We start from the raw sequence: 27444 nt of genomic DNA, 5'->3' as shown, positions 1-27444 counted from the left end.
CTTCTGGAAGTCGTGGTTCTGATGGGTATCACACTGAGGCTTGTAGTGCTGACGGGCATGGTTCGGTAGGTTCTGGTTCCAATTGGTCTAGTTTTGGTGAGACTGATTCGGGAATTTGGTTTTGTCGGGCTGATCCGACCTTCATGAATTTTCAGTCAGATCAGTTTACTGGATTTCCCACTTCTGATTTTTTGGTTTGGGTGGTTCAGGAGAAATATGTCAGTTTTTATAGGCGTCCAGAGGCCGCGTTTAAGGGGGGGGGGCACTGTTATGATCGCTTCTGCAGCGTTTACTGCTGACTGCAGTGGTATTGCAAACCAAGCAGTTCTAATGTCATTACATGCATTTGCTTGCATAGTTTGGTTTGCACTTAAACTAGTTGCTGATTCCATCTGCAGTCGCTCTGAAGTTGACCGTTTAATATGCTTTTGTGTAAACAAACATTGTCTGCTGCAATGGAGGGGCAATCCATTTCCTGCAGGCTGCATATCATTGTCTGCCTTTTCCTGCTATCAGCCTGTGATTAATTACCATTCACTTGTGTGGGAATCTGCAGGTCTGCTCCCATTGGATGACCTCAGTATAAAGAACTGCTTCCTGCAATGCCTCATGGGCTACCATAGTCTCAGATTCTGTCTGTTACTCTGCTCGTGCCCCACCTCGTTCCTAGTCCGTGTGGACTGCGCTGACTCCTGCGAAGGGGTCAGCGAGTCCTCCTAGTTCTGCTCTTGTTCTAGAAGTTGTTACTCTGCTTGTCTTGTGTCATATATTGGTTCATCGCCAATATATACGCATACTTGCACATTTTGTTATTTTCCTTGTATTCGTGTTACGTTGATACATCAGTGTCGCTGATATATACGTACACGAACTGTTTATATCCTGTGTTCCGTTAGTCAGCGTTCCAGCACGTTTTGGTGGTTGCGCGTATCGTGATCACCCGTGCTGAGCTAGTTATCCTGTTCCTGGTCCTGTTTGTGGATTGCGTTCATCTCTGCAAAGAGATAGCGAATCCTTCTGAGTCCTGTTCCCTGTATTGCTCCAGTGCTAGTCAGTGTTCCTGCTTATGTCATATATCGGTTCATTGCCGATATATACATATGTTAGTCAGATGTTACAAATAGTTTCATTGATAGCTGTAATTGTAATACGCTAGGAAAACATACTTATTGTATATTTGTCTGTGTTACGTTCATCTATCTTGATCCTGCTATTTCCTGACTATCCTGTCCTGTCTTTGTGAGGCACGCCATCGCTGCAAACGCATTGGCTGCCTCATTTCCAGTCTGTCTTGTTGTGGACGCTTGCTGTCACTAAGTAGTGGCTAGTTAAGCAAGCGTTCATTCTGTCTACCTGCCCTGATCTCCTCAGTCCTGGTTTATTGTGGCTGTTCGGATCTGCACCGGCTCTGTGCACCACAATCTCCTATTGGAGTCAGTCCTCTCCTCCACTAAACTGGGGATATCCTGATTCCTTGTGCTAGTGTGTGTACCTCCTTCACGTCAGCTTATGTGTTGCATGCTGACTGTGGGGAATACACCTCCAAGCTTAACAATTCCAACATGATCCCTGCTGCATATGAAACAATCACTCTAAATGCAATATATTGTATAATGACACAATGCTGCTGTCAGATATAAAACCCCACAGTAGGCTCAATATTGAGCCCAACAGGGGGGGAACCCGGGTTCAGTATACAACCTAATGTGATGCAGGACTAACACCTGTGCAATAAAAAAAAAAAAAAACCCACACGAATAAATATCGCATATATAAGATTATGAAATAAAGTGCACAATTGCTATCCAAGTATACAGTATTACTAGTGATAAGATGCCTAGTAAAAAAAAATTTAGGCAAAGGAGCAGCCCATAGGGAAAAGAGCATAAAGTGGAGTAGTGCAAAAAATATATAGGCGATACTTAGCCCAGAAATAGTAAAGTCAATCTCAGCAGCACAGCAGGGAACAAGGAATCCCCTCAGAGGACAAGATCCCACTAGTTCTGCGAGAGTCACCTCGCTTTATCAAATGCAGCGGAAGTGGTGCTAGTAGTAGCGCTGGTGGCTGAGCAAGATGAGGTGTTCTGTGTCGCTAAATACTCAACCACGTCCTGACAATCTTGGGAGGTGATGGGACGTGCCTTCTTCCGAGCACTGTACTGTGGGCCAGGTCCACACGAAATTACATTTACACGACCTCGCACAGACCTGCCGGGTGGCCTTCCTCTGGCTCTGGCACTACCTCTTCCTCTACCTGTTTTGTCCATATTGGGTATGCACGGAGTGGTATATCACACTGCGTGCATTCACGTAGGTAGGTGGGTTCACTTAACTGCACAGGTATGCGCACTGATGCGGTGGGTTCACTGAACAGAACAGGTATGCAGTGGCGGGTTCACTGAACAGGTATGCAGTGGCGGGTTCACTGAGCACAACAGGTATGCAGTGGCGGGTTCACAGAACAGGTATGCAGTGGCAGGTTCACTGAACAGGTATACAGTGGCGGGTTCACTGAACACAACAGGTATGCAGTGGTGGGTTCACAGAACAGGTATGCAGTGGCAGGTTCACAGAACAGGTATACAGTGGCGGGCTCACTGAACAGAACAGGTATACAGTGGCAGGTTCACTGAACACAACAGGTATACAGTGGCGGGTTCACTGAACACAACAGGTATGCAGTGGCGGGTTCACAGAACAGGTATGCAGTGGCAGGTTCACAGAACAGGTATACAGTGGTGGGTTCACTGAACAGAACAGGAATACAGTGGCGGGTTCACTGAACACAACAGGTATGCAGTGGCGGGTTCACTGAACAGAACAGGTATGCAGTGGTGGGTTCACTGAACAGAACAGGTATACAGTGGCGTTTCACTGAGCACAACAGGTATGCAGTGGCGGGTTCACTTAACAGAACAGGTATACAGTGGCAGGTTCACTGAACAGAACAGGTATGCAGTGGCAGGTTCACTGAACAGGTATGCAGTGGTGGGTTCACTGAACAGGTATGCAGTGGTGGGTTCACTGAACAGGTATGCAGTGGCAGGTTCACTGAACAGGTATACAGTGGCGGGTTCACTGAACAGAACAGGTATGCAGTGGCGGGTTCACTGAACAGAACAGGTATGCAGTGGTGGGTTCACTGAACACAACAGGTATGCAGTGGCGGGTTCACTGAACAGAACAGGTATGCAGTGGTGGGTTCACTGAACAGGTATGCAGTGGTGGGTTCACAGAACAGGTATGCAGTGGAAGGTTCACTGAACAGGTATGCAGTGGTGGGTTCACTGAACAGGTATGCAGTGGTGGGTTCACTGAACAGGTATGCAGTGGTGGGTTCACAGTACAGGTATGCATTGGTGGGTTCACAGAACAGGTATGCAGTGGCAGGTTCACTGAACAGGTATGCAGGTATCCAGTGGGCTCACTGAACAGAACAGGTATGGTGGGCTCACTGAACAGAACGGGTATACAGTGGCAGGTTTACTGAACAGAACAGGTATACAGTGGCAGGTTCACTGAACAGAACAGGTATACAGTGGCGGGTTCACTGAACACAACAGGTATGCAGTGGCGGGTTCACTGAACAGAACAGGTATGCAGTGGTGGGTTCACAGAACAGGTATGCAGTGGATGGTTCACTGAACAGGTATGCAGTGGTGGGTTCACTGAACAGGTATGCAGTGGTGGGTTCACTGAACAGGTATGCAGTGGTGGGTTCACAGTACAGGTATGCAGTGGTGGGTTCACAGAACAGGTATGCAGTGGCAGGTTCACTGAACAGGTATGCAGGTATCCAGTGGGCTCACTGAACAGAACAGGTATGGTGGGCTCACTGAACAGAACAGGTATGCAGCCAGGAACAAGCTAAGCCTAACTAATCTTTCCCTATGAGAGACAGTCTGCAGCAGCTCGCCCTACTCTCACTAACGCAGGCACACGAGTGAGCTTAATGGCCGCCGCTGCCTGCCTTTTATTAGGGGGGGAGTGGCTCCAGGGGCTAGTGTAGCCTAATTGGCTACACTGGGCCTGCTGACTGTGATGTAGAGGGTCAAAGTTGACCCTCATGGTGCATTATGGGGCGAACCGAACTTCCGCAAAACTTCGCCTGCGGGACACGAACGCGAACCACTGAAGTTCGCATGGAACCGTTCGCAGGTGAACCGTTCGGCCCAACTCTAGGGACCACCAGGGCAGGCTGCAGCCTCCCAGGTAAGCACCCAAGCACACTGATCTGCCCCCCCCCCTTCCCTCTGATCGCCCATAGCACCCCTCAGACCCCCCCCCCCCTGCCCACCCCTCAGACCCCTGTTTACACCCAATCACTCCCCTATTCACCCATCAATCACTCCCTGTCACTATCTGTCAACACTTTTTTCTATTAGGTCCTAAACTGCCCCCTGGGGGCTCCTGATCACCCCCCCACACACACACTCCCCCCCACACACTCTCAGATCCCCCCAGACCCCCCCCCCCCTGTGTACTGTATACATCTATCCTCCCCTGTAATCACCCATCAATCACCTGTCAATCACCCCGTCACTGCCACCCATCAGATCAGACCCTAACCTGCCTCTTATGGGCATCTGATCACCTGCCCGCACCCTCAGATCGCCCGCAGACCCACCCTTAGAACACCTCCAAAGTGCATTGTTTACATCTGTTCTGCCATCTGATCACCCATCAATCACCCCCTGTCACCACCTGGCACTGCTACCCATCAGATCAGACCCCTATCTGCGCCTAGGGCACCCAATCAACCGCCCACACCCTCAGAACACCCTTGGACCCCCCCAGACCTCCCCCCCTGTGTACTGTATACATCTATCCTCCCCTGTAATCACCTTTCAATCACCCCGTCACTGCCACCCATCAGATCAGACCCTAACCTGCCTCTTACAGGCATCTGATCACCCGCCCGCACCCTCAGATCACCCACAGACCCACCCTCAGATCACCCTAAAGTGCATTGTTTACATCTGTTCTGCCATCTAATTACCCACTGATCACCCATCAATCACTCCCTGTCACCACCTGTCACTGCTACCCATCAGATCAGACCCCTATCTGCCCCTAGGGCACCCAATCACCCACCCACACCCTCAGAACACCCTTAGACCCCCCCCCCCAGACCTCCCCCCCTGTGTACTGTATACATCTATCCTCCCCTGTAATCACCTGTCAATCACTTGTCAATCACCCGTCAATCACCCCCTGTCACTGCCACCCATCAGATCAGATCAAACCTAACCTGCCTCTTACCGGGCATCTGATCACCCTCAGATCGCCCTCAGATCACCTCCAAAGTGCATTGTTTACATCTGTTCTACCATCTAATTATGTATACGTAAAAAGGACCAAAAGAAAAAGGATTCATACAGGATCTTTGAATGCAAAAATATCAAAACTTTATTGACACAAAATTGAGTATATTAAAAATTCCTCTGAGGGAGGTTCCTTGCGGATGTTTCCATAGAGAATGACAGCACAAGTATAAACTTTGTTGTAGACTTAATGCATTATAGAAAAAGGCACTTTTTCAATTATATTTAAACTACCATCTAATTACCCACTGATCACCCATCAATCACCCCCAGTCACCACCTGTCACTGCTACCCATCAGATCAGACCCCTATCTGACCCTAGGGCACCTAATCACCCGCCCACACCCTCAGAACGCCCTCAGTCCTCAGCCCTGATCACCTCGCCAGTGCATTGCTTGCATCTATTCCCCCCTCTAATCACACCTTGAGACACCCATCAATCACCTCCTGTCACCACCTGTCACCCCCTAGCACACCTACCCATCAGATCAGGCCCTAATTTGCCCCATGTGGGCTCCTGATCACTCAGCAAAACCCTCAGATCTCCCTCAGACCCCCTTCCGATCACCTCCCCAGTGCATTGATTGCATCTATTTTCCCCTCTACTCACCCCCTGAGACACCCATCAATCACCTCCTGTCTCCCCCCTAGCACTCCTATCCATCAGAATAGGCCCAATACAACCTGTCATCTAAGAGGCCACCCTGCTTATGACCGGCTCCACAAAATTCGCCCCCCTCATAGACCACCTGTCATCAAAATTTGCAGATGCTTATACCCCTGAACAGTCATTGTGAGGCATTTGGTATCTAGACTACTCCTCACAGTTTAGGGCCCTTAAAATGCCAGGGCAGTATAGGAACCCCACAAGTGACCCCATTTTAGAAAGAAGACACCCCAATGTATTCAGTTAGTAGTATGGTGAGTTCATAGAAGTTTTTATTTTTTTGTCACAAGTTAGTGGGAAATGACACTTTGTGAAAAAAAAACAATAAAAATCAATTTCCGCTAACTTGTTACAAAAAATAAAATCTTCTATGAACTCGCCATACTACTAACGGAATACCTTTGGGTGTCTTCTTTCTAAAATGGGGCCACTTGTGGGGTTCCTATACTGCCCTGGCATTTTAGGGGCCCTAAACTGTGAGGAGTAGCCTAGAAACCAAATGCCTCAAAATGACCTGTGAAATCCTAAAGGTACTCATAGGACTTTGGGCCCCTTAGCATAGTTAGGGTGCAAAAAAGTGCCACACATGTGGTATCGCTGTACTCAGAAGTAGTATAATGTGTTTTGGGGTGTATTTTTACACATACCTATGCTGGGTGGGAGAAATATCTCTATAAATGGACAATTGTGTGTAAATAAAGCAAAAAATTGTCATTTACAGAGATATTTCTCCCACCCAGCATAGATATATGTAAAAATGCACTACAAAACACATTATACTACTTCTCCTGAGTATGGCGGTACCACATGTGTGGCACTTTTTTGCACCCTAACTGCAATAAGGGGCCCAAAGTCCAATGAGTACCTTTAGGATTTCACAGGTCATTTTGAGTCATTTGGTTTCAAGACTACTCCTCACGGTTTAGGGCCCCTAAAGTGCCAGGGCAGTATAGGAACCCCACAAGTGACCCCATTTCAGAAAGAAGACACCCCAAGGTATTCCGTTAGGAGTATGGTGAGTTCATAGAAGATTTTATTTTTTGTCACAAGTTAGCGGAATTTGATTTTTATTTTATTTTTTTCACAAAGTGTCAATTTCCGCTAACTTGTGACAAAAATAAAATCTTCTATGAACTCACCATACTCCTAACAGAATACCTTGTGGTGTTGTCTTTCTAAAATGGGGTCACTTGTGGGGTTCCTAAACTGCCCTGGAATTTTAAGGGCCCTAAACCGTGAGGCGTAGTCTTGAAACCAAATGTCTCAAAATGACCTGTGAAATCCTAAAGGTACTCATTGGACTTTGGGCCCCTTAGCGCAGTTAGGGTGCAAAAAAGTGCCACACATGTGGTATTGCTGTACTCAGGAGAAGTAGTATAATGTGTTTTGGGGTGTATTTTTACACATATCCATGCTGTTAGGGAGAAATCTCTCTGTAAATGGACAATTGTGTGTAAAAAAAATCAAAACATTGTCATTTACAGAGATATTTCTTCCACCCAGCATGGGTATGTGTAAAAATACACCCCAAAACACATTATACTACTTCTCCTGAGTACAGCAATACCACATGTGTGTGTAACGATTGTGGAACTTTCTCCGTGATCAGCGCACAACGCGTGCGCTGATACGGCGGAAATCCTCCACAAGCGTATAATTGCAGGAACCCAGCAAAAGGTGCTACGCACCCGTAGAGGGAAATTCCTGTCGGCAGATGGCGCTGAGGAGTGCAGAGGAACCAATCCTCTGTACCTCCACAAATGCCAGACAGGAATTGTACGAAGCGCAGAACGCAATCGCAAGAGAATAGATTGCGAATAAAAACGAGCAAAGGGACAGGTTGTATGTGTGTGCGCCAATCTAGTCGCCACCCCACGACAGCGCACACACAACAGCAGATACGAAACAGAAACGCAACCGCAAGAAAGGCGATTGCCAAAAGTGACACAAGGCAGATCAGAACAGAATACGAGGACAGCAAAGGCACAGCAAATCATACAATGAGGAGATACGGAAAATAACAAACGCTAACTGAACGCGAACACCGCACTCATTCGCAACAGTGCACGCATTCATGCGCGGTCTCCACGTGATAAGCACAATAGAGACAAGCACGCCTAACTAACCATCAACAGACAAACATGTAACAGAGGACGCGAGCGCTTGCTTAACGGTTACCTCACCGAGCCTCCAGCAAGCGTTCGTAGCAGACAAGACAGACACACGAAAACAGGAACAGGCGGGAGATAGGATCCACAGCACTAGCGAAAAGAGGCCAGTGCGATCCAGGGAGACAGAACAGAAGGATCCACAGCACTAGCGCAGGATGCTAGTGCGATCCAGGTACAGAGTAGCAGTACAGAAGGATCCACAGCACTAGCGCAGGATGCTAGTGCGATCCAGGGAGACAGAACAGAAGGATCCACCGCACTAGCGCAGGATGCTAGTGCGATCCAGGTACAGAGTAGCAGAACAGAAAGATCCACAGCACTAGTGCAGGATGCTAGTGCGATCCAGGGAGGCAGAACAGAAGGATCCACAGCACTAGCGAAAAGAGGCTAGCGCGATCCAAGAAGACAGATCAGAAGAGATAGCTGGTAGCAACTGCTGCACCAGCTATACTCCAAGAACAGAGATCAGAACGATTTCCTGTCGACCACCGCTGGGACAGGACAATCGCAACAGAACAAACAAAACAGATAAGCAATCCTAACTGCACTAAGGAAACCTGCCTAGTGCAGTTTCCAGGAATTACTCTAAGCTGATCTTCAAACAGAGAGTAAGGCTGACACTCCTCCAGGAGTGTTTCACAGGAAGGAATTCTTATGACCAGCCAAGCATTGTGGGAAACACATAGTACTTACAGTACACGTCTCCAATGAATGTGGCCAGGCAATTTGCATGACAACGTATGCAAATTCCTCAGCAAGCACAAACTGCAAAACTGACAGAAGCTCTTCTTTCCAGAGTCCTGCAGCATGCAAACCTAAACAATGGTCAAAAAGCTGCCTGCCTGCACAGGCAGCTGAGAAGATCATTACAGTGTGGCACTTTTTTGCAGCCTAACTGCGCTAAGGGGCCCAAAGTCCAATGGGATCCTTTAGGCTTTACAGGGGTGCTTACAATTTAGCACCACCCAAAATGCCAGGACAGTAAACACACCCCACAAATGACTAGTCAAAGTGTTTTACCTGTAATTGGATATGTCCTGAATAAAAGTACATTGGATGTGGAGACATCAGTGCGGACCTTCCTTTCCTATCGCTGTTTATTGGGCTTGGCCGCTTGTGTTCCTGCACTGTCCCACCCAGTACGGTGTAGCGGTACCCTTGTCTATTCTCCCATTACAGTACCCCCCCCCCCCCCCTCCAGGGTCGAATTCCAGATGACCCTCAAACCTGCTATTAGCAAAAGACTCCAACCGAAGACTCATGAAGGTCGGGACAGCCCGACATGGTCCAATTCCGGAATCAGTCCACCCGAAACCGACCTCATCGGAAACAGAAGCCACCGAAACATGCCCATCAGTACTACAAGTCTCAGCGTAACACCCATCAGGACTGTGGATACCAGAGAAGAAGCCACAGACACCCTCCAGACAATACCCACCACCTTCCAAGGAGCGTCCGAAAATACCAAATCTGCCACAAAACCTGTTCGAAGTGTCTCTTTCAAAACAAAAGCCGCTGTTGATCGTATTCAGGGTACCAAGCAAAACTTCTCTCGGAATCTCCCAGAACGCCTTGAAGCTCCGCAGAGATTCCAAGAAGCCAGAACGCTCACCAGACTCACATGTAGACCTACCAAGCACCCCCATGGAACCTATGACAGTTCCAGATTCAGAATTAGCAGGACACCCATCAAGATCAGGACTTTCAGGGACCACTTCTGGGCATGCAAGCAGGCAGGCTAAATCAGAACATGTCTCCACCGAGGAAGCATCTGAGTACGCTGGTAACCGAGGCACACTTGGGCTTTCTGGGTCACAGAGTACACTGGGCTACACCAGCACAGGAGAAACCTCAGGACACGTCAGGGAACTGCCAACCTCAGAGTCCGGCACGACCAGACCAAAACCAGGACCGGGCAGAAAATCATCACGAGTAGAGGTCACAGGTACTGGTATTTCAAAAGAAGACTCTGTCTCAGGCTTAGAGATCTCAATGACTGTAATGGTATCTGACAGAAATTCATCGTTGATTACCCATGACTGAAGCTCCACCAGAGCTGAAAAAGTAGCCAGCAAGGCAGCAATGCCTACGGAAGAGGGTAACACCTCAGAAGGACTTGGGGGGCAGGAGACATCTCCTACAAGTTCTGCACCCTTTGGGAGGAACTCAGAGACCTCCAGAACATCAAACAAGACCTCAGGAACATCATTTTCCAGGTTTTCTAAAAAGGATTCTGAACTATCCATGTTACAGGGCTGAACATTAAATACCTCCTGCAGGCAGGGCAGATGTCCCAGGAATGGTTCCACCATAACCTGAGACTGAACTTCATCATAATTAGCGGGATGTACAGGAATATTTACTGGAACACACACTGACTCCCTAACTTCATTTTCACTGTACCCAGAATTCTGTGTGGCAGTCAAACTAGCTTGTAACTCCAAAACTGCAGAAAAATAGGTGAGTATAGTGGCAATACCTAGACGAGCCTCTAGGGACACTGCAGGGGATTCTAAGCAAGGCCACATTGACTCATCCAGAGTACAGGGTGCAGAATCAGCACTTCCCTCAAAGCAAGAAAGGGGCTCACAAACGTCAGTGTGAAAGGAAAACATGTTTTCATTCATGATACAGGGCAGGTTCAGAGAAAGCGTCTCTGAACAAGGCAAAGAAGGTTCAGCATCAGATTCGCAAAACCGAAGCGCTGTCTCACTCTTAGATTCGGCTAACAATGTCGAATCCGAGGAGTCAGAACGCAAAACCTGCGAATCAAAAATCACTTTAGGTTGTGAAAGTGATGCTTCCATAGCGCAAACCTCCGCGATCTGCGGAGCAGACTGCAAGGCATCTAGGACCGAAACACTGGAGCAACTGTCATCAGGCAACGGGCCCCTACAGGTGTGAACAGGGTGAGACAGAGACTCATTTGCAGAAGAAATAGTGACATCAACAGGATAAACTTTATTAGGCATATTAATTTTACTTTTGACGCTGCATAGTCGAGAAATTTTCCCCATAGCAGGGTCACAGACGGAAGATCTCAAATATCTGTTTCTAAATGAAAAAGGATCCCACAAATCCTTGAGGAAACCGGCAGACTCATGCCGATCACAATCTGCAGGAACATCTGAGAAACAGGCATCAGATCGCACAGATTCAAACTGCACACTGTCAGGAGAGAATCCTTCAGGATTCGCACAGGAATCAACCACAGCGGCACACTCATTCATTTCAGATTGCACAAAGTCAATACTCACATGCTTTACCCCAGAAAGGCAGGAACAATCATCCGACAACGATGTCTCTTTATTGGAATCAATTGGTTGGTGTGTGTGCAACTCATCCAAAATCGTCTGCCACACATAAATCACCCCGATCCACATCACCCTCGTCACATTCATCGGAATCAATCAAAAGGTACATAGAATCAAGACAATCATTGAAGACATCCTTGCTTTTTGCGATGTAAAAATCGCAAAAAGCTTTCCAATCAAAATCGAATTCCTCCAGCAAGGCCCCAATATCCCAGGAAGCAAATGGGGGTTCAAACAGGCCAGTATCCAGATAATCTCCATAGGGGTGGAGTTCAGGAACAAGAACAGATTTTTTAACTGCTTTAATATAGTGTGCGATCCTACCTATAGTAGGATCCACATAAGCTTTGGATTGGGGCAAAAAACCTGGAAACTGATCAGCAGATGCATACTCAACAAAATCGTACAAATCGGAAATTCCGTCTACACTGGGGTTTTGGGTTGGGCTGGTCATACTGTAACGATTGTGGAACTTTCTCCGTGATCAGCGCACAACACGTGCGCTGATACGGCGGAAATCCTCCACAAGCGTATAATTGCAGGAACCCAGCAAAAGGTGCTACGCACCCGTAGAGGGAAATTCCTGTTGGCAGATGGCGCTGAGGAGTGCAGAGGAACCAATCCTCTGTACCTCTACAAATGCCAGACAGGAATTATACGAAGCGCAGAACGCAATCGCAAGAGAAGCGATTGCGAATGAGAACGAGCAAAGGGACAGGTTGTATGTGTGTGTGTCAATCTAGTCGCCACCCCGCAACAGCGCACACACAACAGCAGATACGAAACAGAAACGCAACCGCAAGAAAGGCGATTGCCAAAAGTGACACAAGGCAGATCAGAACAGAATACGAGGATAGCAAAGGCACAGCAAATCATACAATGAGGAGATACGGAAAATAACAAACGCTAACTGAACGTGAACACCGCACTCATTCGCAACAGTGCACGTGTTCATGTGCGGTCTCCACGTGATAAGCACAATAGAGACAAGCACGCCTAACTAACCATCGACAGACAAACATGTAACAGAGGACGCGAGCGCTTGCTTAACGGTTACCTCACCGAGCCTCCAGCAAGAGTTCGTAGCAGACAAGACAGACACACAAAAACAAGAACAGGCGGGAGATGGGATCCACAGCACTAGCGAAAAGAGGCCAGTGCGATCCAGTGAGACAGAACAGAAGGATCCACAGCACTAGCGCAGGATGCTAGTGCGATCCAGGTACAGAGTAGCAGAACAGAAGGATCCACAGCACTAGCGCAGGATGCTAGTGCAATCCAGGGAGGCAGAACAGAAGGATCCACAGCACTAGCGAAAAGAGGCTAGCGCGATCCAAGGAGACAGATCAGAAGAGATAGCTGGTAGCAACCGCTGCACCAGCTATACTCCAAGAACAGAGATCAGAACGATTTCCTGTCGACCACCGCTGGGACAGGACAATCGCAACAGAACAAACAAAACAGATAAGCAATCCTAACTGCACTAAGGAAACCTGCCTAGTGCAGTTTCCAGGAATTACTCTAAGCTGATCTTCAAACAGAGAGTAAGGCTGACACTCCTCCAGGAGTGTTTCACAGGAAGGCATCCTTATGACCAGCCAAGCATTGTGGGAAACACATAGTACTTATAGTACACGCCTCCAATGAATGTGGCCAGGCAATTTGCATGACAACGTATGCAAATTCCTCAGCAAGCACAAGCTGCAAAACTGACAGAAGCTCTTCTTTCCAGAGTCCTGCAGCATGCAAACCTAAACAATGGTCAAAAAGCTGCCTGCCTGCACAGGCAGCTGAGCAGATCATTACAGTGTGGCACTTTTTTGCAGCCTAACTGCGCTAAGGGGCCCAAAGTCCAATGGGATCCTTTAGGCTTTACAGGGGTGCTTACAATTTAGCACCACCCAAAATGCCAGGACAGTAAACACACCCCACAAATGACCCCATTTTGGAAAGTAGACACTTCAAGGTATTCAGAGAGGGGCATGGTGAGTCCGTGGCAGATTTCATTCTTTTTTTTTGTCACAAGTTAGCAGAAATGGAAACTTTTTTTTTTTTTTTTTTTTTTGTCTCAAAGTGTCATTTTCTGCTAACTTGTGACAAAAAATAAAATCTTCTATGAACTCACCATGCCTCTCAGTGAATACTTTGGGATGTCTTCTTTCCAAAATGGGGTCATTTGGGGGGTATTTATACTATCCTGGAATTTTAGCACCTCATGAAACATGACAGGTGCTCAGAAAAGTAAGCACCATAGTTTGTAAACGCTATAACTTTTACACAAACCAATAAATATACACTTATTGGATTTCATTTTTTATCAAAGACATGTACCACAATAAATTTGAACAAAAATGTATACAGAAATTTTACTTTATTTGACAAATTTTATCACAGAAAGTAAAAAATATAATTTTTTTGACAAAATTCATGTCTTTTTTTGATGAATATAATAAAAACTAAAAATCACAGCAGCAATCAAATAGCACCAAAAGAAAGCTGTATTAGTGACAAGAAAAGGAGGGAAAATTCATTTAGATAGTAGGTTGTATAACCAAGCAATAAAACGAGAAAGCTGCAGTGGTCCGAATGGAAAAAAAGGCTCTGGTCCTTAAAGGGAACCTTAAATGTGGGCTCCAAAAAAAATTCACTTACCATGCAGACGCGCTTTACGGCTCTTTACGACAGGGAATGCGGAAGAAGAGGACGCTTTGCCCGAGGACGACTGGCAGTCGACCAAAAACAAAACTTAGCCACGGAGGGAGACCGGAGGGCACCGAAGGACCGGCGCGGGCACAGGACGGCTGCACGAAGCTTGGGAAAGCCCCAGGTAAGTGAATTTTTTTTTTTGGGCCCACAGTTAAGGTTCCCTTTAAGGGGCGAAAAGACTGTGGTCCTTAAGTGGTTAAGTAGATTGCACATGGGATGCCGGGGAGGCTAAGCTAAGAAGTTATGGTCTCCGCTGAATGCATTTTATTTTGTGTTAGACACTTGCCTCTTTTATCCCCTCCTTTACCCAAGGGTGTGTTTTCCTGGAGGTGGGAGGGGCTTTTTGTATATATTTGTCACCTGGTGTACTGTAAACTTGTGTTATGAATAAGGACCAGGGTGAGTCCGAAACATGTCGGTTACCTTGTCGTATGATTTCGTATGATTTTAACCTGAATTAAATATAAGCGGATTTATACTTTTGCAACACATTGATGCGGAACTGAAAGTTTTGCGTTAGACTTCATCAAGCGCTCTATAGCTAATAATTAATATGGAGTAGGAAAAACCTCCCAAGGATAGAAGCGTTAGAGAGGTATAAGTATGGGGAGGGGAACAGCTTGGTAACGATTACCACTATTTAAAGCACATATAGAGGTGATCATTTCCAGCATAGTATCAATGAAAAGCTAACAGAGCAGTTGAAGGAGAACCTGTCTTAACCAGGAGCCCTAGTGCAGTCTCAACCATAGCATCTCCTATTGCTATGCCACTGCTTGATGCAAAATTCACATGGAACAGTTGTCAGCAGTTAAAGTGGACCTGAACTCTTGCACAGGACAGAAGGACAACATAGAGAAATGCTCCCTGTATGTATTTAGAGAGTTTAGCCTGTCTAATCCCCCCTCATCTGTGACTAATCACAAGCTGTAATTTGACCTCTCAGCTGTGTCAGCTGGCTGCCTTGGCAGAGCAGCTAATTTGTAAACACAGCATATATATATATATATATATATATATATATATATATATATATATATATATATATATATATATATATATATAGGATATTAACCCTATGAGGGAGTTCTGAGTACAGGTCCATTTTAAAGTGAGTCTGCAGCCAACCCCCCTCCCCCCCCCCCCCAAAAAAAAACAGATACTTACCTAAGAAGAGGGAAGGCTCTGGGTCCTACAGAGCCCTCCCGCTCCTCTCCTCATCCTCTCGTTCCCCTACAGGCCCCTCCGGTCAAATCTCCTGCCGCGGGGGCTTCAGAAGTCTTCCTGAAGACGGGCCAGCTCCATACTGCGTATGTTTGAGCTCGCGCGTGTGCAGTACAGAGCAGAGTCTTCCGAGACTTCCAAAGCCCAACCACAACAGAAGTCAAGTCATACATTATAAACAGAGTTTCAGACAATGGCCTCAATTCACTAAGCAGTTTAGACTAGTCTACAGATGGTTTTTAGTCTACTGGTAGTTTGGTGTAATGTCTTAGACCTGTTTTTAGACCAGGTCTACCATTCAGTAATTACACAATTCACAAAGGCAAACAAGGAGTAACCACACCCACTTTTTCTGACAGACCAGCTGATATCTGTTGGTAAAGTAATTCTGTGAGGTATTTTAGATGTGAGGATGAATTAATTATGCAGGAGTTTAATTGTATGCAGAGAAGAGCTCATCAAAGGAGAAGGATGTCAGTCATAGATACTCATTTGTGAATTGCATCTTTTGATCATTTCCCCTGCTTTACTGACCTAATTACCAAATGTTTTAGATCAGGTCTAAAAACAGGTCTAAAACATTTGGTAATAGTGAATTCCCCTTTGAGGCAACTGACCAAACCATCAGTAGACTAAAAACCATCAGTAGCCTAGTCTAAACTGCTTAGTGAGTTGAGGCCAATGTAACAGTCTGGCGGCCGCAGCTTTAAGGGGGGAAGAAAGTGAGGATGGTGGGTGCTGGAGGTGAGCGGCATGGAGGGGGTTTAACAGGTTGACTGCAGAGGGAAAAAAAGGAGTTCCTGTGCCTTGAAGTTCTGGTGGAAATGGCCCGAAACCTACAGCCTGATGGTAGCTGAGTGAAGAAGCAGTGACCAGGGTGTGACGGATCGTTGGCAATACTCAGTGCTCTGGAGTACTGTGTGGAGTTGTGAGGGGAGGGGTCTCCAGTTGAGGGACAGTTAGCGACAAGACAGTATACTCTGTACAGTGCTGCGGAAGATGTCAGCGCTATATAAATACTAAATAATAATAATAATAATAAAAATCGGATCTATACCAGATACAGCAGTAGTACTTTTACTTTCTGGTCTTCATAAAAGGTTGTGGGTTTAAGAGTGGGGTCTTTTAGGTTATTCCTTGAATGAGTTAATTCTCTATGCTTTTAATCTTACAGGTCCAATGTCTTCACCCATCACAGTGATTAAAAGGACAGAAGAATTGTGATAGGAAGAGCCGTGTAGATGTATTCTGTACTCCGTGTAGCTGTCAGGACTAGTCAGTCATAGCAGGTGTCAGCGGTAGCACATAAAAGTAATTACATCTACATACAAGGGTAGCCAAGATGAGTAAAAGTCACACCACACTCAGATAATGAATTTAGTACCATGTCAGTTTATTTCCAGGCCGGAATACATTAAAGGTTCAGTCTTCCCAAAACTTTAATATTTAAATATTTGTGGACACTGGAGAGTTAAATCATCAAACGTTTCAGGTGTGCTGTTCAGTACAGATGATCAATTTATGCATACATTTTTTCAGGGGCGTAACTAGAAATCACTGGGCCCCCCTGCGAAACTTTGAATGGGGCCCCCTTCCCCCTCACGTTCTGCACAGGTAAACTGAGAACCAATGTTATACAATTGGCTAGTGCACACTTGAATGTGTTTTCTCCATGCAGATAAAAACAGACAGCAGTGAAGCACTGCACACATTTTCTCTATCAGTTACATTGGCTTCTGTGATAAAACGCGCATGTTTTCACAAATACAGACACACATGGTGTGCAGAAAACCGACACACGAGTGTGCTTCCAGCCTCAGCTTCTTACACTCACTCTGTCCTCCTCTGATGGAGCAGAACTGGCTCTGCAGACTTCTCCAGCATCACTACAGTACACAGCACTTGGGGAGGGGTAGGAAGGCTGGGGGAAGAGCAGCGCTGTACACAAGACCCTGCTGCACACTGAATAGGGACTGTCTACAAATTTTTGTCTACAAAACTTTGTATTATTCCTTATTAGTGGCTGAGCAAATACAGTGATTAGAACAATTGTGCGGAGAGCAGAAGGTTTTTTCTCTCTGTGCCCTTAGTTGTCAGTCTTTCAGGACAGGTAAAAGAAACGTCTCCCTCTATGGGCCCCCCCTGTGGCTCCTGGGCCCCCCTGTGGCAGCATTCCTTGCAGGGTCTATTGTTATGCTCCTGCATTTTTAAAAAAAACAACACGTGATTAGCTTGATCAGGTGGTTTCTAAGTCTCTGACTGGCTGGTCATGTGCATGTCTCATTTTTTTAGCCTACAAAGGAGGTAGATGTATGACATGATCATATGGCTCCCATAAGCCAATCAAAGTCTGACAAAACAATCACCCTATCAAACTGGTCACACCTCTCAATCAATTCTCATCAGTATGAGGCCTCAATAAAAGAAAACTAGTCATAAATAGGCATTTGTAATAAACAAATTTGGTATTCTGAGAAGTAGAGTTTGTCCATTCTGAGACTTGTGTGTGCCTTCTATTTTAATTACATGTGGGCTTTATTTACTTCAGTGGGGATATCATAATTGAGCCAGCAAACCTTCATTAGTAGGAAGATAACCCAAAGGCATCCCAGATGCTATTACTAGAGTTTGCCGAAAAGGTTTCTTATAACCGCGCTCACGCCATGGACTTGTGTTTAAGGTCTGTGCATGCCTAGTAGAACAAAGCACTCGTGCATGGAGTGGATTCATCCTACTAGGCATGTACAGATCTTACTTGGGCATGCCCAGTTGATATACGCTGATCCATGATCTGAAGTGCGGCCAGAAGAAGAAAAGGGTCCTGTGACAGAACGGTGGGCTCAACGAGGAGCCTGGAAGTCTCCATCTACAACTGCAGTGATCGATCAAGAGTAGGATAGACCTACAGTGTCTCCCTGTGTGCTAGTGCAGTAGTGTTGTGTGCTAGTGCAGTAAGCACCCAGAATGTACGGTTGTTTTTCAAAGCAAAGCTTAGATTAAAGGGACTCTAGTCTGGGGTCCAAAAAAAAGGGTAAAGAGGCACATGTACAAATAATTCTGGATACTGTTCATACTTTAGTGGGATTATATGTTAACACCAGAGCCGGCGCTTCCATAGAGGCAAAGGGGGCAATGGCCCCAGAACCTGTAGGGGCCCCCAAGGTTCCCCTCCAGTTATAGTGACCCATGAGAGTGGGGATGCTGTGTTTACCCTGAATAGGAAAAGGAGGAGGTGAATAATGGGGGCCCCAAAAATGCTTTTTAGGGAACATATGATTGACCCCTAATGATATTGTGTAAAGGCATGGGGGGGATTGGATCAGACCTAGCAGCCGGCTCAGGGTCCCTGGGGGTTATTTCAAACAAACAAACAAACACAGAACATTTATATCGCGCTTTTCTCCTGGCAGACTCAAAGCGCCAGAGCTGCAGCCACTAGGACGCGCTCTATAGGCAGTAGCAGTGTTAGGGAGTCTTGCCCAAGGTCTCCTACTGAATAGGTGCTGGCTTACTGAACAGGCAGAGCCGAGATTCGAACCCAGGTCTCCTGCGTCAGAGGCAGAGCCCTTAACCATTACACTATCCAGCCATTTCATTGAAAAAGGGGAGTCAGAGGGGGCCCCCCAAGTTACTTTTGCCCCAGGGCCCCATCGTAGCTAGAACCGACCCTGGATAACACAGTACACACTAGTGTAATATATGCACTAGCACTGGGCACCTAATCAAAAGTCATCTGTTAGCAGCTGATAGGATAGGGCAGGATGACTGTTTCATAAAGTCCAAGCTGGTGACAGGACATATTAATTAATATGCTAATCGGTGTAACTCCTGTGGGCATTATTCACAGTGAGGTGCAATAAAGAAATACTGTAATACAAAAAGAGGTCATGAAATGATTAGTTGTCACACGAGTGTGTAATTATCTTGTTCCCTTTGTGTAGCTCAGAGACTTGGCATTGTGGAAGCTCCAGCAAGGCCATTAAGTGATGATGAATGGAGGAAGGTGAAGCTGAGATCCGTTGAGCAGGGTGACTCTTTGCAGCCCTGTGCCATATGCAAAGAAGACTTTGATCTGCAACCGCAGGTACTGTGCGCTCATCATGCCCTGTCTGCAGTGTCACAGCAATTACCATCTTATATCTGCCTCTGATTTACCTTTACCAAACATAACAGTATTTTCTTTTACAGGTGCTGTTATCGTGTTCTCATGTGTTTCACAGGGTAAGGGGAATATTTTTTATGCTGCGTACCTTTAACCCTTTAGCAGCCAATTTATTTAGAGGCTTGCAAGTGCACCAGGCCAATTTATTTTAGCACATTTTTTTATTTGTTACATTTCCTGCTTCTAATTAGTACTGCTGTAATGTGTATTTATGGCCATTTATCACTAGGGGGCAGTGTGAGACAATAACAGAGGACTTCTGATTTCAGTTTCTATATTTTCTGCTCAGTAGAGAGAGATCAAAGCATTCCAAGAATTTACAGTACAACAAGTTCTGCCAACTGAGGTCAAAAGCTGCAGTACACTTATCCTAAACGAAATAACTCTATTTACGTTGCTAACAGTTTAAAGGAGAACTGTAGAGAGAGGTATATAGAGTCTGCCATATTGGTTTCCTTTTAAAGCGGACCCAAACCAAACATTTTTTTAATTCAAAATATTAGTTGCACCACTCTGACACATACAAAGATAAATAAACACTCCTTCAAGCCTATGAGCATTTCAGTGCATGCTTTTCACCCTTCTCTTTTCATAACTAGGGTTATACAGGTGGCAGCCATTAGCAATTCCTCCTTTGCTGGACACCATTTACTCCACCAGTTTGCCAGTTTCTGTCCCGGCAATATGAAAGGAAGGGGAGGGGTTCCTCCAATAAATGTAAAATATTTGATATTTGTCATCATGCAGCTGAAAAAAGGCTGCTAATTATTATTATAATTTAGAAAATAGATTGTATTTCTGAAATCTTGTATTTTTAATTTGGGTCCACTTTAAGCAATACCAGTTGCCTGGCTATACTGCTCATCCTCTGCCTCTAATAGTTTTTGCCCTAGACCCTGAACAAGCATATAGCAGATCATGCATTTCTGACATTTTTGTCAGATCTGACAAGATTAGCGGCATGCTTGTTTCTGGTGTGATTCTGCAGGCAGATAGCTCAGCAGGGCTGCCAGGCAACTGGTATTGCTTAAAAGGAAATCAATATGGCAGCCTATATAGACCTCTCACTACAGTTCTCCTTTAAAGAGTAACTGTAATGACATGTAGTAGAATGTAGTACATTATTCAGTCTACCCAATTTTAGATTAAATATCCTGGTTTCAGCATCAGAAACACTTCTTATAGCTATATATTGATGAATCTTGGTATGTAGCCCCACCCTCCCGCCGAGGCTTGGCCTAGGCTGTTCATTATGTGGAATCCCCCTCCCCCAAGCATTCTGGGAAACCACAGATCTTTTGTACTGACTTTAGAACTCTCGCTGCACACTGTGTCACAGCATGCCGCAGTTTAAAAGGAGCATAAATGAACTGTAAACCTAAAAATGTCCACAGACTGCTTACTGGCACCTATTGTACCCCTATCCCACACCCAACCCCCAGGACTCACCCCTTCCTTGTCCACCATTCCCCCTTGCTTTGGAAATGCCTGTATGTATATTGGTCATGCCAATAAAGCTAATTTTGATTTGATTTGACATTTCAGAAAGTAAATCAGGGGGTGGAAAGAATTTACAATGGGCAAACACTGACTAATTTATAAAATTAATATTGTGTACAAAAATAAAAAAAATAAAATAAAAAAGCAATTTTATTCAACTGTATGGCTACAGCTCCTCTTTGATAATAACATTTCCTGAGTGAGGGTCCATTTCCACTAGCACGGAAATAGGGCTGAATCTGCAGAGCTTCCTGGCAGGCAAATCGCACTGGGAAACTCTGCCATGGGGATAATGGTGCCACCGGCTGAATCGCCTGCCCTAGCGGCCGACATTGCTGTCAGTTTTCGTGCGAGTGGCACAGCTTCTGGGATGCGGCTGCTTGCTCACAGAGGAGGAAGTGCCGCCACACGTCTAGTAGGACGCGCGACAGCTAGTGGAAGCAGGTCCTCGGTGTTGTTGATGTTGGTGGTTTGGGTTTCAATAGAATTGCTTACAAATTGGAATATGGGGTACATTTAGCAGGCATAGCTTGGCATAGACTGGTGCTTCAAGCTGGTGTTAACTTTCTCATTACAGGTAATAAATTGTGTTTTTACCAGGTATATGCTGGTGCTTACTAGCTTTTTAAACATAGGGCTGGATTTCTAGAAAGGACACACTGGCCAGGGCCTTTGGAAGCTGCTGCCCACAGATGTGGCTGGATATGAAACAGGAGTTGCAGGATATGGAATAGGAGACTGCAAACGGAAAAGGAAGGTTACAAATGGGGAGTAACACATGGAAGAGGGGTGCTGCTGTCCAAGGGTGCTCTACAAAAAGCTTATTTCTAAAGCAGAGGATGTGATTACATTTTTTTTTTTACATTTGCATATCAGCCACAATTAGTAACCATTCCTGGCTGTGCTGAAACTCAGCTGCCAGCTTAGCAGAACAGAGAGAAATGATCACTACATACTTTTTAATATACAAATATAGCAGCTAAATTGCAATTGCATCTTTCAGAGCAGATAAATGTACTTTGAGAACCTGTCATTTGTAAACAGATGATATTACTTGTGGACAAAAGCAACTATGATAACTGTATGGGGAATGAAAATTAGGAAAACACATTTTTATTGAATGTTTTGTCAGAGTTTAACAATCTTTAACCAATACACTATACAACCACTACTGGTTTTTATGGTAAAATATCAGACACCAGTGCTACATTACAGCAGGCACCAAAAGGTGTTATGACTTGCCTCTCTGGGACTCAAAAACGACTGACGTCAAAAGATGTCAGATGACACCCCAGAAACTGGCAGTTATTGAAGAATTCGAATCAAACCTTAATATTCCTATCACTGCAGGCTACCCTATGTGTTTGTTTTACAGGTATGCTTGGAAGCCTATGAGAGGTTCACTGGCAGAAAAGTTTGTCCAATGTGTAGAAAGAATCACTATCAGACCAGAGTGATACACGACGGGGCTCGACTATTCCGAGAAAAATGTGCCACCAGGTAACATGGTTTAAGTTATGTAACACCTGAAGTGACATGTGACATGATGAGATAAACATATGCACATATAGTACTAGCTCTATTAATGAATAATCGGAAGTACCTTTCTGTTTTCTAGTGCAGCAACAGTTAAAAAAAACTGGAGTCGGTCCAAAAATCATCCAACTCCGACTCCTCAGTTTATGAAACCACTGACTCCGAATCCAGGTACCCAAAATTGTTCCGACTCTGACTCCTCAAATCCAACTCCTTAGTCTAATTCTTACCTGGGCTGTGGAGTTGGTACGAAAAACTCCTCAAACTCCTCAGTTTATTGAAACCACCGGCTCTGACTCCAGGTACCCAAAATTGCTTTGACACCGACTCCACAGCCCTTCAATAAAGACCACCTTGTGAGAGAACCTTATTACACAACTTACCCCTTTACAAGAGATAGGGTTTGCTGAATACCCCATATTGTCAATAACAACCTCTCCAGTACCCCTTGATACATACATGTTAGGAGTGCTCAATGTATATGTGTATATTCTTTTAAAACATTCCTATATGCCTTAATTAACTACAAATACTTCAAATGCCAAGGTAGCAAATGCCAAATAGAAATATACTTACAAGTATGGGTTGCCGGGTTCAGACAACCACTTAAAGCACTTATTAGGCCTGTCCCCACTCAGGCTAAAAAGTCGCTCTCTGTAGAAGGAGAGAAGGGGTGTTCACCCATCCACTAGGTGGATAACAATAATTGCAATGAAAACAGAGGCGCCAGCAGAGTAAAAATTGATCATAGGTAAAAACAGATAAAAGTTGGGGGGCAAGGGTGGACTTACCTCCTCAAAACCAAACACAACCACTATGTATGGTTTAAACAAGATTTAATTTGTACTCCAGAACAAATGCAATGCGTTTCGCGGGGCTCTAGCCGCTTCCTCAGGCAATAATACAGATAGGAATAACTCAGAGTTGTGTAGCCAAGTACCGCGCCAGAGGTGCTGAAGATGATTACTTTTTCAGTTCCAACTTGGTGGATGTTTGTTTTCTATATGTTCTGCCAAGTTTTCGACAGGTGGTACATGTACTCCAGGGAGTACTTGGACTGGGTGTAAGGGGTGCTTGCACTTTTCTATCAACTAATTTTACAATTTTCTTTTAATTTCTATTACCATGAGTTTTTGGATTTAAAATATGCTAAATGATGCGCAAATGAGTTTTTGTAAAAGTATTTGTAGTTAATTAAGACATAAAGGATTTTTTTAAAAGAATATACACATATACATTGAGTACTCCTAACATATGTATCAAGGGGTACTGGAGATGTTGTTATTTACAATATGGGGTATTCAGCAAACCCTATCTCTTGTAAAGGGGTACATTGTGTAATAAGGTTCTCGCCCAAGGTGGGCGTTGCATTTGTTCTGGAGTACAATTTAAATCTTGTTTAAACCATACATAGTGGTTGTGTTTGGTTTTGAGGAGGTAAATCCACCCTTGCCCCCCAACGTTTATCTGTTTTTACCTATGATCATTTTTTACTCTGCTGGCGCCTCTGTTTCCATTGCAAACTTCACTATAGGGGATATAGATATATTGTAGGTGATAGAATGGTTACCGGTAACTTCCTTAGCGGTAACCCTGAGTCAAGTTCCGGCCGGAATTCCGCAGCTCAGAGCGGTGACCCTGAGCCTGACTTGCGGTAGCAGGAGATATATGCAGAGCCTGAGCGCAGCAGGCGTTTGTAATTTGCCTCTCCCAGGATCCAGAAACTGGCAGCCATTTTCCTTACAGTCGCCAGACGACAATCTCACTGTAGGGGTAGAGTGCCATCCGGTGAATGGACGGAGAATTGCAGCGCTGGATCCGGGGGAGGTAAGTTATAAGCCGGGCTGCCGTAGATCTATCTAGTGGTATGATTTTGTTTCCTGTTTTTAGGGTCTAAAAGCTTGTAAGAAAAAAATTGCACTGCTTTTATACGCACGATTTTTTTCTAGCGATTCCCGGCGCTTTCTGAGCATTGGACGGTTTTTGTATTAGCGCTTTTTTTAAGCGCTTTTAATGAGCGATTGAGATTTTCACATCCTGATGTCAGTCAGGAAGTGAACTCTTTGACCCGGAAAAGAATAAATACAATGTATTTATTCTTAAAAGTGCTCTTGAAATCACTATATTTCCCTATACCTTCCATGGAGCCAAAGCGTTCGGAAAATGGTACAGGCAGTTATTTTGGAAGCGAACCGCTCATATGTGAACACTCTCATAGGGAATCATTGCACAACAGCTTTTAGGGCGATTTCTAAAATCACCAGCGCTTAAAAAAATACACGAACGCTCATAGTGTGAACATGCCCTTACAGGAAGAAAATAGGGAAAGCACCACAGCCTAGTTCTATATAGGATTGGAACTTAACATACACTTGTTTATCTTATCATGTCACATGTCAGTTCAGTTACCCTTTAATACAAATGAAATTCTGTTTTTGTTTTATACAGTATGTTTTGAATGTAAAATAATATACTGTATGTGATTACTGTTCAGGTAAAACTCTTTGCATCGTCATTATGTTGCATATATTAGGATTCAAGCCTGCTGGAGGGGATACGTAGTGCGAAAATGGTACAGAAAGTTACGCCAGTCAATACCTCCCAAAGACCCCAAATTACGGAAGAGGTTTTTTGAAAAGAAGGTATTTGCGCTTTTTTTCTTAGTCTGGAATAATACAAACGTTTGTTTTAGCATCACACTCTGTTTAAATGTATAGATTTCCAGAAAGACAATAAATGTTGAGGAATCTTTTATAACACTGTGACCTTTTGCTCATCTTGTTTCATTTCATTTATTATGGATTGCACTTAAAAGCGGTAAATCACGGGGAAATCATAGGTCACCCCATTTACTCATAAAATGCCAATCACGCTAATAACTTTATGATGTTCTAAGAGAGAGTGCGAGGAGTGGAAAATGTTCAGAAATAGACCACAAAGCATTTTGCTGGCTGCCTTGGCATTGTGCGCTGCGGAATGCTGATGTCAATTACAATACATTGTGTAAACCATTTCTCAGCAGCTCAGGTTATAAAGGGGTTACCTCATTTAAATTGTACCTGAACTCTGGATTTTTTTTAACCAACCTCCTTGGCGGTAACCCCGAGTCAGGCTTGGGGTGGAAAAATGAAGCCAGGAGCGATAATCCCGAGCCTCAGGGTAGCCGCCGGGAGGTATACAGAGACAGAGCAGGGCAGCGGGCGTTTCAGCTCACCTCCACCGAGATCCAGACACTGGCAGCCATTCTTCTTCCGGTCCTCAGAGGCTCTGGATCCCCCGGGTGAGATAGCGGTTTGTCATCATGACGACAGACAGTGATCTCACTATAGGGGGTACAGTGCCACCTGGTGGACAGAGGGGGAATTGCAGCGCTGTAAGTGCAGGGCTGCTGCAGATCTCACTGCGGTATGATATTTTTTCCTGCTTTTAGGGTCTTAGGCCTCATTCACACCTAAAAACTTAAGCGTTTTGCGTTTTTGTGCACTGTTTTTTCCCCCTCCCGGTGCTCCACTGCACACTGTGTTTTTGTAAAAAAGCGCTTTTTTAAGCGCTTTTTCAGAGCGGTTTTGTAATTCACTCCCCGACGCAAGTCAGTAAGTGAACTCTTTGACCCGGAAAGTAATAAATACAATGTATTTATTCTTAAAAACGTGAACGCAATCGCTGTACAAAACGATTTTGTGAGCGTTTACCGCTCTTCCTAGACTTTTCATTATATGGAAAACGCCCCAAAAATGGTACAGGCTCCACTTTGCTGAATGCACAGCGGACCAACCCCTGCTGATATGAACCTTCTCATAGAGATTCATTGCACAAGCGTTTTGTGGGTGATTTGAAAACTTGCCTGCGCTTGAAAAACTGCTGAAAACGCCCCGTTGTGAACGAGCCCTTAAAGTGTGTGAAAAAATTGTACTGGTTTTAGACCCTAAATTCTGGAAATAATCATACTGCCACAGAGGTTAATATATAATGCTCTCCTCTGAAGCACAAGTTAGCTACATATTTTTACTATGTCTATAAGACATCCTATTCCTCAGATATTGCTACTTCCTGCTTGCAAAGTCACTGCAGCAGCCAGTGGCATAACCATAAACCCCTTTACCTCGGTGGGGCCCGGAGGCCACCTTGCAGAGTAGTGCAGGGAGCACTGTAATGTGCACCTTTGCCACGCTGCATTAGGTCTGCTTAATGACACATTCTTGTAAAGTGGCATGAGGAGGGCAGATCAGCACAAGGAGAGCGGTGGAAAGAAAATAGTGGCAGAAAGAAGGAGAGCGGCGCTGCATTTTGTGGCTGAAGAACAGGACTAAGCCTGTACTGGTAAGAGATAGGGATGATCAATAAGATGCAAATATTTCCGAGTTCATGCAGGATTATGTACATTTATATGCAAATATATGCCGCTTGAAAATGAACCAATCAATTTAAACCTTGGTAGGACTTGATTGGTCCATTTTCAAGCTGCATAAATTTGCATACAAATGTACATAATCCTGCAGGAAATCTTTGCATCTCATTGATTATCCCTAGTAAAAGATAGCTGCTGACTGTGGGTGTGCTGTGGTCACTGGCCACCCAGAGAGGAGGATACTTTCTAGTCACTGGCTACCTTAAAGAGGGAGAGGGGATACTGCCTACTTCGCGGAGATGGGGGTGTCACGCTCTACCTGGAGGGAACACAACCTAAGAGGGTGATCACACTGTCATGAGCCTCTTTGATCCACTCCCTCTTTGGCTTGTTCTCTGATGTTCCTGCATCCATCGTGTCACACATCACTGAATGGTACCCCTGTCGTCCCCAGCGCACGGCAATTGCATGCATCAACAAATGTAGGTAAT

The 27444-nt window shown here is 45.1% G+C and overlaps 1 protein-coding gene across 2 annotated transcripts in view; it reads left to right on the top strand.

The window, feature by feature from the left end:
• The window catches only part of RNF32 (ring finger protein 32), a 68346-nt gene that overhangs the window by 21973 nt on the left and 18929 nt on the right, over window positions 1–27444 (top strand). For both annotated transcript variants that reach the window (XM_068238609.1, XM_068238610.1), the window contains exons 4-7: window positions 19349–19491; window positions 19596–19628; window positions 22445–22569; window positions 25139–25247. In XM_068238609.1, the coding sequence (XP_068094710.1) occupies window positions 19349–19491; window positions 19596–19628; window positions 22445–22569; window positions 25139–25247 (410 nt within the window). The remainder of the gene's footprint in view (window positions 1–19348; window positions 19492–19595; window positions 19629–22444; window positions 22570–25138; window positions 25248–27444) is intronic.

This window comes from Hyperolius riggenbachi, chromosome 5 (genome assembly GCF_040937935.1).
Source record: "Hyperolius riggenbachi isolate aHypRig1 chromosome 5, aHypRig1.pri, whole genome shotgun sequence".
NCBI classification, from domain to species: Eukaryota; Metazoa; Chordata; class Amphibia; order Anura; family Hyperoliidae; genus Hyperolius; species Hyperolius riggenbachi.
The sequence above is the reverse complement of the archived record's forward strand: the minus strand, read 5'-3'. Positions and strand labels throughout refer to the sequence as shown.